This window comes from Lampetra planeri, chromosome 34 (genome assembly GCF_965212315.1).
Source record: "Lampetra planeri chromosome 34, kcLamPlan1.2.h2, whole genome shotgun sequence".
In the NCBI taxonomy this organism is placed as follows: Eukaryota; Metazoa; Chordata; class Hyperoartia; order Petromyzontiformes; family Petromyzontidae; genus Lampetra; species Lampetra planeri.
Genome location: NC_136140.1, coordinates 6,203,477 through 6,222,387, shown reverse-complemented (window position 1 = coordinate 6,222,387; position 18,911 = coordinate 6,203,477). Strand labels below are relative to the sequence as shown.

At 48.3% G+C, this 18,911-nt stretch overlaps 1 protein-coding gene across 1 annotated transcript in view; it reads left to right on the top strand.

Annotated features, from left to right (window-relative positions):
- The first annotated feature begins 6,310 nt into the window (after nucleotides 1-6,310).
- LOC144730072 (protein bicaudal D homolog 2-like) overlaps nucleotides 6,311-18,911 on the top strand; it is an 88,911-nt gene continuing 76,310 nt past the window's right edge. Inside the window, exon 1 of the mRNA XM_078610596.1 lies at nucleotides 6,311-8,208. Coding sequence (XP_078466722.1) covers nucleotides 7,738-8,208 — 471 coding nt within the window. The 5' untranslated portion in view covers nucleotides 6,311-7,737. The remainder of the gene's footprint in view (nucleotides 8,209-18,911) is intronic.

Here is an 18,911-nt window from a genome sequence, read left to right as displayed (position 1 = left end):
GTACAATTGTATATCTTGTGTAAATGTAATGGCAGTGAATTTTGCACAAAAGTATGTCATCAAACACTTCACTGCAGTTCACTGTAGCACTGTATTAATGGCAGTGATTTTTGCACGAAACTACGTCATAAACAAACTTGATTTGGCGCTTTCGTGACTGCAGGAATTACTCTTTGGTTCTTTCGGTAAAGTCACGTAGAAATAGAAAATAATAAATTAAATCATTTTTATTTTGGTTCTTTTGGTAAAGTTACGTAGAAAGAGAAAATAAGAATGATTTTATTTTATTTTTTCTATTTCTACGTGACTACCGAAAGAACCAAAGAGTAGTCATAAACACTTTACCATACTTCATGTCACTGTAGCACTGTATATAACTGACCTTCAATTTGTTCAAATTCACTGCTTTGATACTTTATTCTCTTCTGCTTTCGGTCGCTGGAGTTGAAATAAATTAGAATTCTATACAATATATGGGAAATCACCGAGAAATGTCTATTTTACCATAATGTAGAAGCATAAATTAGACTTACCTTTTGTCTCAAGTGCTGAAGAAATAAATAAAGACACCAAATCCACTTTGTTGCTGCGTAGAATGATTCATTAGATTCACTTTCAATAAAGAAACGTCAAACTTAAAGCGAATTTGCGAAAAAATGTTATTTCCGCTCGACCTTCTGCGTGAGTGTAAAAATCCACCCGCTCATGAATATTAATGACGGGGGGGGTGGGTATGGCATGTGGAGTGACGTCACGCGCGTTACACACAGACATTATTGGCTCATTATAGTCGTAATGCCATTAGCCTACATTAACACCGGCATACCGTTTGCATACAAGTTACACAAATCGCCAGTGACCCATGCGCCCACGTTCATTACACATCCTTATTAGCTTAAGTATCGATCGATTTTTTTTTATCGATTTTAACCGATACATTGCAGAGCAATAGTTCTTAACCTTTGGTTCTCAATCGTAAAAATGATTTTTTATGTTAATACATAGGTTTGTTGAAACAAAGTAGTTGTAATTGCGTGCCCATGCTTAATTTGTTTTGATGATTTACCTTCGAAGAAAATCTGACCACGTCTAGCTACCCCCAGAAAGGGCATCTCGCACCCAGGTTAAAGAACCACAGAGTTCAATCTTGATTTTAAGCTTTCATGACTGCAGGAATCCATACCCTTTGGCTCGTTCGGTAAAGTCACGCAGGTATAAAATAAAATAAATCACGACGTTTCGCGCGCAACACAAGCGTCCATCATCAAGTAGGTATAAAATAAAATAAATCACGACGTTTCGGGCGCAACACAAGCGTCCATCATCAGATGCTTTCCCACCTGATGACGGACGCTTGTGTTGCGCCCGAAACGTCGTGATTTATTTTAATTTATACCTACGTGACTTTACCGAAAGAACCAAAGAGTATGGCCACAGAGTTGTTGAGTGACGACTCTTCCAGAACCCAGAACACATTCGCGGGGGGTGACACCACTGCCGTCTCCCGGCTACCTCGCAGCGCCACACCTACAACGTCTGGTGGCCCGTCACGCACACTAACCAGGCTCAGACGCGATCCGCTTCCGACATCTGACTATATCGAGCGCATTTGAGGGCGATTTCGGTCAGCAACACAGTCCAGGCAAACATTTGCAAACGTCTTGATGGGAACCTACATGTTGCGGGACGGGGAGCCTTCGTCATCCAGCAGTGGATTAACAAACAAGCCGTATGGGACGGGAGGGGGCTATATTGAGTCACCACATCAAGAAGCCACGTGCAAGTGGGAGAACGAGGGGCTAGACCAGGGGTCGGCAACCTGCGGCTCCGGAGCCGCATGCGGCTCTTTTGAACCTTGACCGCGGCTCCGGGGCGGATGCTAGCGAGGGGAGGAGGCGCACTGTGACACCTGCTCTGGCGTTGCCGCTGCTGACAGGTCGCCGCTCCGCTCCACACTGCCCGCCCGGTGACAGGCAATAACGTTGCCGTTGCTTTGTCACATGTTTGGAAGAAGTAAAAACCTTCCTGGGCAGCAAAGAGCTCACCTTTGCTGAGCTGGAACAGCCAGAGTGGCTGGAAAATTTACATTTTATGGTAGACATGACAGCACATCTAAACACGCTAAATACAACCCTTCAGGGGAAAGGAGGCACAGCCCTGCACATGCTGGAGGAGGTTTTGGCATTCGAGCGCAAGTTGACAGTGTTTGTCAAAGATTTACAGAGAGGTACACTGTCTCACTTTCCCTCTTTGAGAGAGTTCAAACAAAGTCATGATACGATAAATTTGGAATATTTCAAGTCTGCAATCACCACAATGCAAAGTTCGTTTGGGAAACGATTCTGTGAGTTCAGAGAGGAAAAAACGACATTATCCTTCCCTGTCACTCCCCTGGCGATCGATCCATCCCTATTGAATATGACTGCATTTGAAGGTGTAAGTCAACCTGATCTTGAGATGGAACTGGCCGATATAGCCGACAAAGATATATGGGTGTCCAAGTTCAAATGCTTGACCGCTACTCTTGAGGATGTTGCCCGTCAGAAGGCCATTCTGGCTCAGAATCATAAATGGAGTGATATTGAAAACCTTCCCAAACAGGACAAACTTGTATTCGAAACATGGAATGCCACCCCCAACACTTATATAAACATGAAAAAGTATGCATTTGGAGTCCTGTCGATCTTCTGCTCCACATATGTATGTGAGCAGGTCTTCTCCAACATGAACTATATTAAAAACAAACATCGATCACGCCTCACAGATGACAGCTTGCAAGCCTGTGTGAAAATGAAGGTGACGTCTTACAGCCCTGATGTGCAGACACTGTGCACTGAGGTTCAGGAGCAAAAATCCCATTAACCAGGTAATTTAGCTATTAATTTGCAAAAATATATTTTACATTGTTAAGTGAAAAAGTCATTTTTTAATTCAGATTGACAGCTGACTGCACGATCCTGTATATAGCAATAAGGTAAGAAACAATATATGCAGTGTTATATTTGTTTTAAATGTTGCAATGGTTTTGCGGCTCCCAGTTTATTTTTTCCTTCGGAAACGGGTCCAAGTGGCTCTTTATGTCTTAAAGGTTGCAGACCCCTGGGCTAGACGGTAGGGGTGGGGAATGTCCGGCCCACGGGCCGTATAAGGCCCGCGAAAACATTTGGTCTGGACCTGCCAAGGCAACCGCAGGCGGGACTCGAAATTCAATAAATCTAGGCGCAAACCTGGGAAAGCAGTTGCGAGTAGCAACATCATCAACACCAGCTAACATCACACGCCTCACCAAAGAGAAGCAGTTCCAGCCATCACATTAGGGGCGAGTTAATTAAACGTTTGACCAAATATAACGGGCAAATTTTTAAGTGGATAATTTTGTATGGCCCGCGAATGATGTTTTCAATATCCAAATGCCCCTTGGCCAGAAAAAGGTTCCCCACCCCTGGGCTCGTGCCGTGTGAGTGGACAACAAGCGCTCGGTGGAGACTCCACGGAGCGGCGGTGTTGTACGCGTGTCTCAAGTGCCAGTGCGTGAATGGGCGTTCAAAGTTGCGCGCTCGTATTTCTAGGTTTTTTCGGTAAAGTCACGTAGGTAAAAAATTAAAATTAATAAAAGTAAAATAAAGTAAAAATAAAATAATAAAAATCACGACGTTTCGGAGGCAACACAAGCTTCCGTCTTCAGGTACTTGATACAGCAAGCGTGCTGTGACGGTTCCACCTGAAGACGGAAGCTTGTGTTGCCTCCGAAACGTCCTGATTTTTTTTATTTTACTTTTATTAATTTTTATTTTTTACCTACGTGACTTTACCGAAAAAACCTAAGAATATGAATCCTTGCAGTCACGAAAGCTTCAAATCTAGAATTGCGCGCTCGGTCCGGCGTGGCACTATTGTTGTGCTACTGGTACCGCCGTCCCGTCAAAGACCCACGTCTGATCGCTTTGCGCTGCGTTACGTCGCCAAAGATCGCGGTACACCCTAAACACCTGCTCACCCTGTGAAACCCCCCAAGAGAGGAATTGTTCATAATTTCCTTTGATGGCGACGTTGATCGTGACCGTCTTATTTCGTAGACAAGGGACGTGCGGTTAGGGGAGGCAGGGGAGGCAGAGCCTCACCTGGCATACAATGAAAATAGCTGTTACGAAAAGTAAAAAAATCTAATACAAATTTAGATTTTTCCACTGATCTGTGTTATAAATGCCATTTATGTACGATTCCAATCATTTTTATAGTCAAAATGGCCAAATTTGCGAAGCTCCGCTGCAAATACAGGAAGAGACGAGAGGTGAGGCAGCGACGAGCTCAGCCTCCCCTCTGATTGCGCAACCCCTCAGTAACTGGAGGAGCGCGGCCAATAAGCGCGTGCCTGTTACTATCTCAGTATGTCACCAATGTAATGTTTGTAGACCCCTTCATTTCATGTCCTCGCCTTCCATACTCCAGGTAACTTATTTCACGTATGTGTATAAAGATATTTAGGCTCGCTCGTCTGGTCATGAAACTGCAATGAAAAAGCACCAGGGGAGGCAGCTATCACATCTGCCTCACTGAGGGGGAGGAGTCTAACACGCCCCCCTCGGTGAGGCCACGCCCCCTCTGTGAGGACACGCCCCCTCCGTGAGGACACGCCCCCCTCAGTGTGTGAATCTGGCTCTGACACTAAGCCAGTGCCTCCCCAGCCATTGACCTCACCGCATGTCACTGTCGTAGACCCTCTTCATCTTGTTAGATGTCGCCGTTGAGCTTGAAAAGCTTCCTTGGATGGGTCGCCCCAACGTGCAATTACACTGGTGCTAAAAGCTGCCGATGGCCGACGAGCCGCGCAGCAGAGGGCAGTGTGCTGCAACGTTCATTATTGTACCGCACAACCTTCCCAAGTCGATGCTCCCCAAACTTCACGCATGCGCACCGATCGGCGGCGTGGTGAAAACACATTCCTGCGGAGGGAGCTGGTAGAAACGTTGAGTTGCTCGGTCAATGGCCAGGGTCAACGGCGGCGTGGTGTATTCCGCAAATATGGCCAACTGTGAGGGCGGGCACAAGCCGGCGTGAGTAGGTTAAACGTTGAGTTTTATAAGGGCACCACGGGGTGACCAGCCCCTCCCCACCCAGCCCCACCCCTCCCACCCCCCACCCAGCCCCACGCTCCCCACCCCTCCCTACCCAGCCCCTCCCTCCCCACCCAGCACCGCACCACCCAGCCCCTCCCTGCACGACGGACACAATAATCCCCTGTGGGCTGGTGTAACCAGGAGGTTTCGATTAGTATAACGACTTTACCAGCTGCATATTTTGAACAGGCAGACAATTAGTTATATTAGAGAGAGCCAATTAGACATCGTGATTGGTTGATTACGTGAGTATAATTATGTATTGTATTTCTACGTGTAGGCCTAAATATATTTGAAAAAATTTTGTTTATTTTCTATGCACAGTAAATACGCTAAGTTTGCTAATTATAACTAGTTCTCAAACGTTGTGTTTTGGAAATCCTCGTCATAAGAATGGGGAATTTCCACCACTGAGTCTAGGCTGCACAGAAAAGAAGCACTGGGAATCATTTTCACGTTGTGACTTATGCTCAAAAACTTTATGAAGTTCCGTGGCACACATTACATCCAGGATACGCTTCTATCATATACAGTACGGTACTGCACACTGACATTACTTGAGGAAGGAAGGGCATTCCTTTAGCCTTGTACGAGGTGATTATTTTTAACTCGCCCTGAAAACATTTCCAAACCCGTTAATACAGAATAGGCTTGAGGAACAAGATAAGCCCTCTAAACGCTGCGAATTGGTCTGGCAGACGGCGAATGATATATAATCTTGCAGCAAGGGAAATTCATGTTTTCTGGGCTACGCACTTTTTAACATATACAAAATTTGACCACCCGCCATTCTAAATCCACGAATGGAAAATAAATGCCTCGCCATACAATGTCGGTCATGAATTGTGTTGTTGTTGTGCCACCATCCATCAGGGTTGGTGACGAGTGAGTAGAACAGGGCCCGTCTTAGAATTATCACGCGACCCTGTTTGTTAGCCGTAGCCGTCGGGTTGGGAGCACGGTGGGCTAACCACTTGTGTTTCTCTCCTTTGCGCAGTGACTTCTCTCTCTCTCCCTCTTCCCCAAAATAAAAAAGGAAGGAGACCTCCCACCTCCCCCCTCCCACCACCACCATCATCCCCCCGCAACTCCCCTCTCCAAATCCAAATCTCCACAATCTTTCCCTGTGCAATGTGCCTCTGAGCCAATGCTGTAGCCGGCAGCAGCTGACGTGTCACCACCAGAGCCGCAAAGTCTCTGCACCCACACACACTCTGGCATGTTGGGAGGGAGGGGAGAGGGCCCAGCCATGACATCACCAAAGGAATAGGCATCTGTGCAGCCAAGGAACCGGGGGCGTTAGCAGGCACACAGGCTCCTCCTCATCCCCCCCCCTCGCCATAAACCGGCTCGGCACTGCGCTACGCTCCTCGCTGCGAGGGCGGCGCGCACAGATGGCGACGCGCGTGGCGGGGAGGGATTTCCACGCTGCTCCCCGTTCTTCACCATCGCCTTCCTCGCGTCCCCTTCAAGCGAGATGAAGGCAAGGCGCTCGGCTCGCCCGGCCAGCGAGGAGAGAGAAGGGGGAGCGAGCGGCGAGGGGAGCCAAGGAGGAGCGGAATAGGAAAGCGGAGAGAGAGAGAGGGGGGGGGATTGTGTCCGAGACTCCGCGCACGCACTTCGCGACGGTGTTCTCCGTGCCGCGTAAACACCGCAAAGCAACGGAGCGGGTGGCTCGACTGACTGACTGACTGCGCTGGCGGATACAACAACAACACACGCACACACGGAGACACGCGCGGCGTCGATGCGATACACACGATAGTCGCAGACAACGTAGAAAACGAGCGGTGGCTGCTTCAGGCTAAATATACAACACACCAGCTGAACACATACACACACACACGCGCGCATAGATACTGCATAGCCAAAACCAAACGCTTAGTCGCAAACACTTAAGCACACGTCTAAAAAAACACGCACAACCACAACAACCATCTACTGTCAGAGCTATAAACACCCACCACATCATATGCACACCAATACACTCTCACGGCTCTAAACACCCAGCACACCACACGTACACACAACTATAAACGCCGGTCATACGAAACACACAAAAACAAAACACAAACACCCATCTTGCACACGCGCAAACACTCAACGACACAACACACACACACAACCGCACAGACACACAACCACCCACACACATAACCACCCACACACATAACCACACACACACAACCACACACAACCACACACACACATAACCACACACACATAACCACACACACACAACCACACACAACCACCCACACATAACCACCCACACACATAACCACACACACACAACCACACACAACCACACACACACATAACCACACACATACATAACCACACACACACATAACCACACACACATAACCACACACAACCACACACACATAACCACACACACACATGCGCAGTCTTGTGTGCTCCTGAAGGAGAGAGGACGCAGCAGTTGAAGGTTGAGACGCTGCAGCAAGGAGCAAGCCTGTCATTCGGCGTGACTGAATCTGAGATTATTAGATCCACAGAGAGATCGGGGTGGGAGGGTGAGAGAGAGAAACTGGGCTCTTCCCGGCGTCACCAGGTGCCGACTCCCGTGGCGTGACATCAAAGAGGGTCCTGCACCATGGATAGCACCGCAGTGGGCCACTGCGCTCAGGACGTCACCGTCTTGTGCCGACCGACAACCGGAGGTCACGGAGACGGAACGATGTGCAGTGGCTTCTCACCGTCTAGCTCCTGCCGTTCCACCACCTCCTCCTACTCATCCCTATCGTCGTCGTCGTCGTCGTCGTCATCATCGTCGTCGTCGACATCGTCACCCAAGGCTTCATCCTCTTGCTCGTCTCCCTGCACCGGCGCGGACATCGGCGGCGACGCGTCGCGCAGTGGGGCCGCGATGGAGGAGGGCGAGAGATGGCTCCTCGGCGAGGTGGATAGGTTGAGTCGGGAGCTGGCGGAGACGAGCAAACAGAAGATCCAGGCCGCCGAGTACGGTCTGGTCGTGCTGGAGGAGAAGCAGATCTTGCAGCAGCAACACGACGAGCTGGAGCAGGCGTGCGAAGTCATGCGCAAGGAACTGCAGATCCTCAAGGAGGTGGGTGCACGCTTCCGTGTCTGTGTGTTGACCAAAATCCGAATGATGCGTTTATACTGGAGGAATCCGATGAGCTATGAAGCAATTTTTTCCCACAGATGTCTTGTCAGAATCGGAATACGGAATGTATACTGGAGGAATCCGATTAGCTGTAAAGCTCTTTTTTCACAGATGTCCAGTAGACAGCTGTGTGTGTGTTGGGTGTCCTTTGATGAAGAGACTGATGGTCTTGAGGGGGGGGATCTTTAGCATCATCGTGAGCCATGATCTACCCACTGATGGATGGAGAATGAAGAGCTACACACGCAGTCGCCCTCCCTCACGGGCCTCTGGTGCCACAATCAATTATTTCACTCTCCTGCACGTGAACCCATTAATCTCATTTCGCCATCTCCGCGGCGGTTGGACCTCTCTGGCGCGCTGGTTCCATTCCCTGGGCTGACATTTTCTCACCAGGATCAGGTCAACGCGATGTCTCTGATTTGCGTTTTTTTCCCTTGATCCACGTGTCCCTCTCTCCTGACTGTGTGATTCCTCCACGCTGCTTCTTTTCTTCTTCTTTTCAAGATTTCTTTCCATTCGTTTGTCATCGTTCATGGCCTCTTGGCCTGGTCTTGAACGTGAGCTGTCAATATTGTTACCAAGGTTTGCTCGGATAGCCTTAACAGACTTTTGGGACAGTTAGCGAGAAACTGTTAAGGCCAGCACCACGCCCGACCGCATTTGTCTCCCCAGTGGCGATGTTTACACACTGCAACATCCACTCATTTGAGGCTGAGTCGACCTAGGGGTGGCCCAGCACCGGTTCAGATAAACGTCACTGGTGATTGGCCGTGAGCGGGAATCGAACTCGGGTTCGCCTGTTTCATAGCGCAGCGCGCTAACCGGTACACTACCGCTCCCCATACACAAATACACACATACATACGCACCCACGCACGCCCACCCCACACAGCGTTTACACACCGCACCAGAGTACTCATTTAAGGCTGAGTCTACCTACGAGAGCGCCAGGACACGGGTTCAGATATCCCCCCTTTCCCCCCGCCCCTACTGTTATTGTTCGTGAGCTGGAATCGAACTCGGGTTCGAAGCGCAGGGCGCGCTAACTCCGCTACCTACACCTGTGTTTACCTGTAGGCGCGTGAACGCGTGCGTCTGTTTGGTGTGGCCGCACACCTGGGCTGTGAAGTCCCCGCCAGCGCGTGCACACACTCCATCCCGCATTGCGGATGCGGGTCATGATTAGCATTCTCAAATGATTGTGTCGCCAATGTTGTCTTTTTGTGTACCTCGTTTGACGAAATGCGCCGAGCCGAATGGTTGATACGAGGATGAGTATTGCCTACAGCATGAAATCAGACTCATAAGAATTGGAAAATCAGTCCAGATATATCTGCTTGAATGTGATTATTCCAGAATGCATTATTTGTCTCTGCGTTTCCATGAGATGCAAATGGCTGTTGGAAATGTTTTGTACAAAATCGCCTTTCATGAAACAGTTTTACATAATGTTTAAACTACATGTGCATATATACACTAGCCATATATGCATGGTTTAACGTCAATCTATTTATAGTACAGTTACGTCTATTGCCAATGTGAATTACAGTTCGTATGTACTTGTTGACACAATAATGTATAGCCAGTAATCGATACGATACAATATAAAGGCCCAACCCACGCCATTTCTGTCGTGTGTGTGGAGGAAGAATGGGGGGGGGGTGTTTGACCATACTTCACCACGTAGCTCAAGGCAGGTTGGTGGGGGGGGCGTCAACCAATTCTGATATCACTCGCCACAGATGTGAGCAGAGTTCACAGGGTTCATATAAGAATGCGCCAATTCGAGCTTCCACAGCTCCGCCTGTGGACACAATCCATTATAAAAGTGCCATCACAACAGAGGGCCGGGAGTGGGTGCTGACGGATATCTGCTGTAGAGCGCCACGACCAATGGGGAGAGGGGAGGGCGGGAGGTGTATGGGGGGGTTGGGAGCTGGATCGGCCACTGAACGGCACAGAGGGTCCGTCTGTGCTGGCTTGTGAAGCGGAAGGTTCATTCCTTTCCTCTGCCAACAAAACACCACGGCACTCCAGGGACGTCTCTTGTGGCATGCCAGTCTCTGAGCACACTACCCTAGAATGCGTGTCTGCTGTGTTGTCTTGCCTATCCATCTCGTGCCATCCTCGCAACTGGATGTTAATGTCCACGACGCGTGCTTTCCACCTCTCGGGATTTTCAGCGTCGTTTGTGTCGCATGCCATGCATTATTCACGCACGCCGTGCGTGTGGATACAGTGCATGCATATATAAAGACGAATATGCCTCGCTGTGCCAAGCGGCGTGTTTTTTTTTTAAGAAGCTCCTCAATTGAGATGTCTGTCCACTACACGAATAAACTCTGTTGAATTCAAAATCAACATCCGACAGCATCGACATACAGCCGAAGTTTTAAGTTGGACTAAAACACATTTGACATGCATTTGCAGACACACCAGGGTGGGCTGTTGTTGTCATTAACCTCAGAATTGCTCCTCTCTAGTGCACAATGTGTGTTGAACTTCTTTCGTACCGTACGTAGCCAACCGTGCCAATCGGAGGTGCAATGAATTTTGTATGCAAATGACCTCCGTGTGACCATATATGCCTATCGAGGTGGTGAGATCATTAATACCGGTGCCGATGATGGCGGCAAACCTTATCTCCCCCCCCCCACCTTATGCTAAGATCCCTCTGCTGTCACACAGTCGACACACTCCTGCGTCGATTCCACTTCATCAACTCTCACTGACCAGCGTGGTGAAGTGTGGTCAAAGAACAGCCACGGTGTGGTGAGGCCTTCATCCAGCAGTAGCTTGACAAAGAGATGTAAATTAATGTATTTATATCTTTGAAGCTAAGCAGGCGTTGGACCTGGAGAGTTGTTGGATGGGTGACCACCATGCTTAATACATGTATTGTGCATAACAATTATTGTTGTACTGTACTATGCTAAAACGTCTATGCTCTCGGCATTCGTCAACCCACTGACCAACGTGGTGGTTCATGGTCAGAACACATTCCTGCGGAGGGAGCTAGTAGGAACGTTGGGTTGCTCGGTCAATGGCCAGGGTCAACGGCGGCGTGGTGTATTCCGCAAATATGGCCGACTGTGAGGACGGGCAGAAGTAGGGCGTGAGTAGGATAAACGTTGAGTTTTATAAGGGCACCACGGGGTGACCAGCCCCTCCCCACTCAGCCCCTCCCCACCCCAGCCCCTCCCTGCACGACGGACGGACACAATAATCCCCTGTGGGCTGGTGTAACCAGGAGGTTCCTGCCAGTATAAGTCCCACTACCTGCACGGCATGGGGTGGTGCAGTAGGAGTACTTGTACACGCGCCTGCGCGTATTGGCAATGTGTCTTGTGTTGTACGTAGATGTGCAATACAACATTGTCCTGCTTGTATGTACGCTGGACTTATTTCGAGTGTCAAGATGTGCAGCACAGTGCCGACTAACTCATCAGATCATTATAATCCTCCGTGCGACGCTCCGCACCTCCGATTAGCACGGTTGGCTTCGTACGGTGCGAAAGAAGTTCAACATTCAAACTGTGCGTACGACCTGCACTCATTCTGTCGAGGCAGGCAGGGTAAGGTGAACATGACACCTGTGCGAATGTGTCGCTGCAGTAGGATTGCAAGTGTGTGTGCGGCTGCAATGCAAAGGGGCCGTCCATAAATGACGTCACGCAACCGGGGGGGGGGTCAGACATTTGTGACGAGGGGGGGGGGGGTTAAGAAATGTGACCTCGCATCAAAATGCGCAACTTTAAATAAATATAGACGACACGTTCTACTTAATTAAAAAGACTTTTTAATTAATGTTTTCTCCGACAACATCAAAGTGCAGCGCCACATTAAATACGCACTACAATGACAATAGTTTAAAGCGATTTGAAGCATGTTTTATTTTCAAAATGGAAATATGATGACATATGGGAGGGGGGGTCTGACTTCTTGTGACGCCGTGTGACGAGGGGCGGGTAAAAAAATCGTCCAAAATCGCGTGACGTCATTTATGGACGGCCCCAAAGTTTATTCGAGGCTGGAGAGGAAAGTGTCAGAGGGCCACGTTTCCCTCTGCTGTTGCGCTTACATCCTAAATGCCTGCGCGATGACTCTTCAGCTTTCAGAGGGAAGGTATCTTCCTTGCCAAACAACATTTACCGCACATGCGGTCGTCCACCTAATTTTTCCAAGCAAGACGGGTAATCAGCCGTGCTTTGATGTGTAATTTGGCAACCGTACGATTGAACCCAATGCTTATTACCGCTAACTGGATGTGACAGTTGAAAATGGGTGGGCTTTTAACCATCCGAACCCATCTTCCCCCGATCGTCTGTGTAATGAGCTTACTTTGGCATGAATAGATGCATAATCAAGTTCAGATTTTTCAAAAATAACTGCAACCTGCCCTCGTTTTGCCACCATCTCATTCATGTGTTCCCTCTTCACCTTAAATTGTTTCCCGAGATCGGCAGTACTGTAACCTTTGCGTGTTTAAACGTGTGTCCGTTCAACAATTATATCCGTTTGCCAAGCGAATTTGTCACGCGTGGTGACCTTTTGTTTTATCGCATTTATCTTGAAAGAAGAGAAGTATATTTTCAACGAGTGAACGTCGTCTGACGCGGCCTCGCGCATCGAAACACGGACACCGAGAGAGAAAATGGAACCCATCGAGCGGGCAAAGAAGCACGTGGCAGTGAGCGCTTGTAAATGACACCGGCTGACAGGGAACCGGGGGTGAGAGAATAAACGCGTAGTGAGAGACGTCTAAATTGACTTTGGAAGCCACTGGAGCTTAAATCTGGATTGAAAACGCAATTCTTTAGAACTGCTTTTTGTTTACTTTTGTTGTCGTCCCCCCCCCCCTCCCGTACCTACGATTAGCATGGTTGGCTATGTACGGTGCGAAAGACGTTCGACACGCGTACGTACACATACATGAGACTGTGAAGCAAAGTCAACGGGCTTGGGCAGGACGCGTCACTCGATGGGGCGACGGAGCGGTGGTCGAGACTAACGACGGAGCGGCAGCCAAACGCGGCAGCGAGGATGATGACTGCTGCAGAGATGGAGTGGTGGAATACGTGTCGACAGTGTTCTCTCGCTAGTGGCGAGTACGTTCCAGAGATGCACGTGAAGAGCAAATTTTAATTAATTACCTTCAGTAAATACATAAATAAGCTATTAAATACGTGAAAATGATCAAAAGACAAACATGCATTGAAAGCTTCTCAAAGTCTGCAGATGCTTCTAAAGCTTCGAAAGTTATATCTCTCTCATCTCTTTATCTCATTACTGTCTCCCTCATCACTTTCTCTCTCATCTCTTTATCTCATCGCTTTCTTGCATCACATTCTCTCTCATCACTTTATTTCTCTCTCTCTCTTTGTCTGGCATGATGCAGTCGTCTAGGGTGCCGGATGCGCTGCGTGCATAGCCAAAATTGCGGATAGCAAGTTCGTGAATAACGAGGGAATATTCACATGCCCACGCGTTCACATGCCCACGCGTTCACATGCCCACGCGTTCACATGCCCACGCGTTCACATGCCCACGCGTTCACATGCCCGTGCGTTCACATGTCCGTGCCAGCGGCATGTGCTCTGCGCTCATGGCAGGTGAGCAGTGTTGGCCACGTCAAACTCTTCTGCGCGTATGGCCAGGAGCGGGTGATACAAACACATGAACTTCTGCTGCGTGAGCGGACGTGAGATTTGTTTTTACGCTTCTTTCATACGGCATTAGAGATTCAGTTGTCCATGACTTAGCCGTTCAATTGCTGTGTCTCACATTAGGCGGATTGAAGAGACGCCCATCGCCTCTAAATTTATATCTGGGGCAGCGCGAAGTTCAGATGACCATGGTTTGGAGTTCATGTCCGCAGTCCACACATGGTAGAGTATTTTGAATTCCCACTCATGCATTAGGTATCCGCATCTTCTCTGGTTTTCCAGTTGAAAGTGCTGCCCTTTTGTTTCCACGGCGGTCCGTGGGTCACCAGTTCGGTGTTTGTTTGGACACGTTACTCGACGTCCATACATTGGTGCGCGCCGTATTTAACACCGCCAGTCACGTACGGACATCGGCACGACACGCAGCAGAAAGGATGCCTCTCCACCTGGGCTGAACCGAAGGTGGAGCGGGTGACATTAATGATTGCTTTTTCCTGGAATAGAAATCCTCGACCGTGCGCGCATACCAAGTGGAACATTGACCGATGTGACAAAGCGACTCCCAGAGAAGGTGGTATTCTATTCTGGGCGGGGGGGGGGGCTCTTATCAGGTGAACGAAGCTCATCAATTCACGTGAAATTACACATTGTAATTCAAATAAGGGAGACGGGAGCGGTGTGGGGGGCGTGAATTGTGCTGAGACGGGCTTGGCCTCTGGGAAATTGGCCCTGCTCTTCAAAAACATGACACACACACACCTCACCTCGCCGATCATTAATGAATCGATGCTGCACGCACAGAGGATGGCCCTAGGCTGCGTTGAAGTCTCCAGCAGGAGTTGTCGCTGGTTTACTAATTTGGTTTGGCTGGAAGTTTCAGTGGCAAGCGTCTTCACGATCGAGATCATGCCCACGCAGAGTTTGGGGATCGACAGATAATGATGATGTGTTTCCATACTCGTTATGAGTAACTGACTGTTTTCAAGGATGTCTGCTGTCTGGCTATCACTGCCCCTTCGGCTTGCCTTTGATGGTCTTGCTATAGGCCATTCCTATACAGATTTAAAAATAGCCCTTACTACATGATATATACGAAAATCCAATATATATGATAGCATCCATTTGTAATGTGAAATATTTAGTTCGTCATATGCAATGACTTCGGTGTAGGCCATTTAAAGAGTCAACGCTAGTCAACGCTACAATAGTATCACTTGAATTATTTTTAATGGGTGCTCATCGTGCATAATCGATTGTACAGGCTACGGGGCTACATTGTGGGTATCAGAGGGCATTGCTGCAAATACCAAGTCTACTGTGCTTCTGTACCCCTTACATCTATGGCCTTTTACCTCCACCCACACGCACTGACCAGCATGGTGAAGTATGGTCAAGTAAATACCACGATCCGCACGGTGTCAATCCCAGACTGTACGGGTATTGTGCACGTCATGAAATAAGCTGGGAGCACATCCATTTTCTTACGCCCAACATGTCTGAAATCTGTTAACACTTTTACAGGCCTCTAATCTGATACTGTATATACCTTTCGATTTAAAGCTTTCGTGACTGCAGGGATTCATCTTCTTGGTTCTTTCGGTAAAGTCACGTAGAAGGGAAATAATAAAGTAATAAAACATAATAAAATACAATTCTCACGTTTCAGCCACAACGCAAGCAGCCGTCCTCAGGTGGAGAACAGGGCTGTCGGACGCTGTCTTTCCGACAGCCCTGTTCCTCACCTGAGGACGGCTGCTTGCGTTGTGGCCGAAACGTCGTGAGAATTGTATTTTATTGTTTTATTTGTATTATTTTATTATTTCCCTTCTACGTGACTTTACTGTATATACCTCTCAAGTGTCACCTCAGTTGTGTGGCTGTGACTAAAATCTAAACTTAGAGTGGAACAAAATGCAGCACTGCGTAGCCGATAGCTGTGTGTGCCATCTTTGTTTGCACTGGCAGCTTGATTAGCATTTTTTGTCACGCCGGTGTTAAATTTAGATCCTCTGTGCGTAGAGGCAAGTGCAGTGGTTACCGCTCACCGATGGATTTCCGGGTCGTACCGCGTGGCGTAGCTCGGCAGTTGTCCGATTTCGCTGAAGAGGCTCGCAGCACGTGGAGCGGAACGTCGGACATCGTGCCGAATGGGCGCCTGGGTGGCGAGATGTTAACTACCTCGCCTGGTATGCAGGAAGTCGTGGGTCCGATCCCGACGACGCTGAAGCCTGTATACTTGGAGTTTGCGTGTTCTCCTGTGGTCGTGTGGACTTTTCTCCGGGTTCTACGATTTTTCCCTACGCATTTATAATGGTGCGACTTGAGTATTGGGCTGCTCTAAGTTTCCACACGATAAGTCACTTTGTTGAGCTCTTCAGTATGTTTTAATTCTAGATTTGAAGCTTTCGTGACTGCAAGGTTTCATATTCTTAGGTTTTTTTCGGTAAAGTCATGTAGGTAAAAAATAAAAATTAATTAAAGTAAAATAAATAAAAAATCACAACGTTTCGGAGGCAACACAAGCTTCCGTCTTCAGGTGGAAAGTAAGAGAAATTCCAAGAAAACAGTCCTTGTAGATATACTGGTTGAGGGTGGGAGGAGCCAAGGCAGGCACCTGGATATTATTATTGTGAGGTTCGGTGCGGCTGAAGCACGCTGCTAGGAATGAGCCTTTGTTGTGTAGAGTGGTTGAACTCGGAGGTTCCAAGAGTTGTTAAGGTGTGGCTGATGTAAAGCTTCGTGTAAATGGGACTGAGCCTTTTGTTATGTAGAGGTGGTGCGGCTGAGACCGCTGCCAGTATGACCCTTCTTAACGACACAAACGGCCGTTAAGCGAGTATAAGATATACACGCCAAAGGCTTAATTCGTTCCGATGGCATCGAAAGTTACCTTTTTTCACCCAAAAACGTACTTTATATTTTAACAGTGGCTATTAATACATAAAGATACTAACGACATTATAGACGCATGCTAAAAGAAACGTGGCTAAACAATGCGTTAATTCATATTTACCTGTAACTACAACAGCCCGTCGTTGAAAGGGGAACGGGTCGGTAAGTGAACAAATTGGGCTCTAACTCCTCCACCCCCCTCCCGATCCTAACTCCTACAGCCAAATTCCTCCTTCCTCCCCCCACCGTGCCTATATAAAGCCACAACAGCAGATACTTTTTCTCACCTGAAGACGGCCGCTTGTGTTGCGACCGAAACGTCGTGTTTTATTTATTTTTCTATCTGCGTGACTTTACCAAAAGAACCAGCGAGTATGACAATTGGGCTCTATTTACCATGGTTGTATAACAAGTGGGCCTTACCTGGTAAAATTTTAAAAAGTTAATACTGTAGTTGGTTGAATAGAGTAACCCATGATATCACCTGATAACGCGTCGAAGAGTGATGCAGCAGAGCCGTGAGGTCGCAGGTTCCACAGTGTCACAGACCATTGTGTACTCTGTCAGAAACAATTTGGCAACCCCACACCACAATACTCATTTAACAATGATATTCTTGTCCATAGTAAAAGCCAAATTAATCTGCTTGGCACAATCTCACGTGACCTTGTTATGGAAGGACCGTGTAACTAATCTGGCAGACGGGAGGCATCGAAAGAAAGCTTATTTTGTTTTCTCTTAGTGCCAAGGCCTTAACTAACTCAAAATAATTGTTACTGCTGCTGTAACACAGTACAAGTTCGGCCAAGAGGTAGAATCTTGCTGTTGTTACACGTTGCAGGGTGGAGCACCCAATTCATAACTCGCTGCGCTTGAGAGAATCTCGTGGCAAGGAACTTGGGTTGATTGATGATCCAGCGTTCACGAATTCACTTGGTTTATTTTCTGACCGGCGATCATCTTGCATCCGTATAGCTCTGCTGTCGCTACTCCCATAGCGATTGTTCTCGTGAACTCCGCTCGTGTTGAGGACTCCGTCTATCAGAATTACTGTTTCGTCTCATCCACACCGTGCTCAACTACTACCAAACTGTGGATGCATGTTGAACTTCTTTCGCACCGTACGTAGCCAACCGTACTAATCGGTGAGAAGCAACAGGTCACAACGTCACACTCACTCACCACACTGTGGTTAACCACCACAACCACCACACTGCAGATAACAACACCACACTCACCACACTGTTCAACCACAACCACCACCACACTGCAGATCACAACAACACACTCACCACACTGTTCAACCACCACCACCACACTGCAGATCACAACAACACACTCACCACACTGTTCAACCACCACCACCACCACCACACTGCAGGTCACAACAACACACTCACCACACTGTTCAACCACCACAACCACCACCACACTACAGATCACAACACCACACTCACCACACTGTTCAACCACCACCACCACCACACTGCAGATCACAACACCACACTCACCACACTGTTCAACCACCACCACCACACTACAGATCACAACACCACACTCACCACACTGTTCAACCACCACCACCACACTACAGATCACAACAACACACTCACCACACTGTTCAACCACCACCATCGCCACACTACAGATCACAACAACACACTCACCACACTGTTCAACCACCACCACCATCACACTACAGATCACAACAACACACTCACCACACTGTTCAACCACCACCACCGCCACACTACAGATCACAACAACACACTCACCACACTGTTCAACCACCACCACCACACTACAGATCACAACAACACACTCACCACACTGTTCAACCACCACCACCACCACACTGCAGGTCACAACACCACACTCACCACACTGTTCAACCACCACCACCACCACACTACAGATCACAACAACACACTCACCACACTGTTCAACCACCACCATCGCCACACTACAGATCACAACAACACACTCACCACACTGTTCAACCACCACCACCGCCACACTACAGATCACAACAACACACTCACCACACTGTTCAACCACCACCACCACACTACAGATCACAAC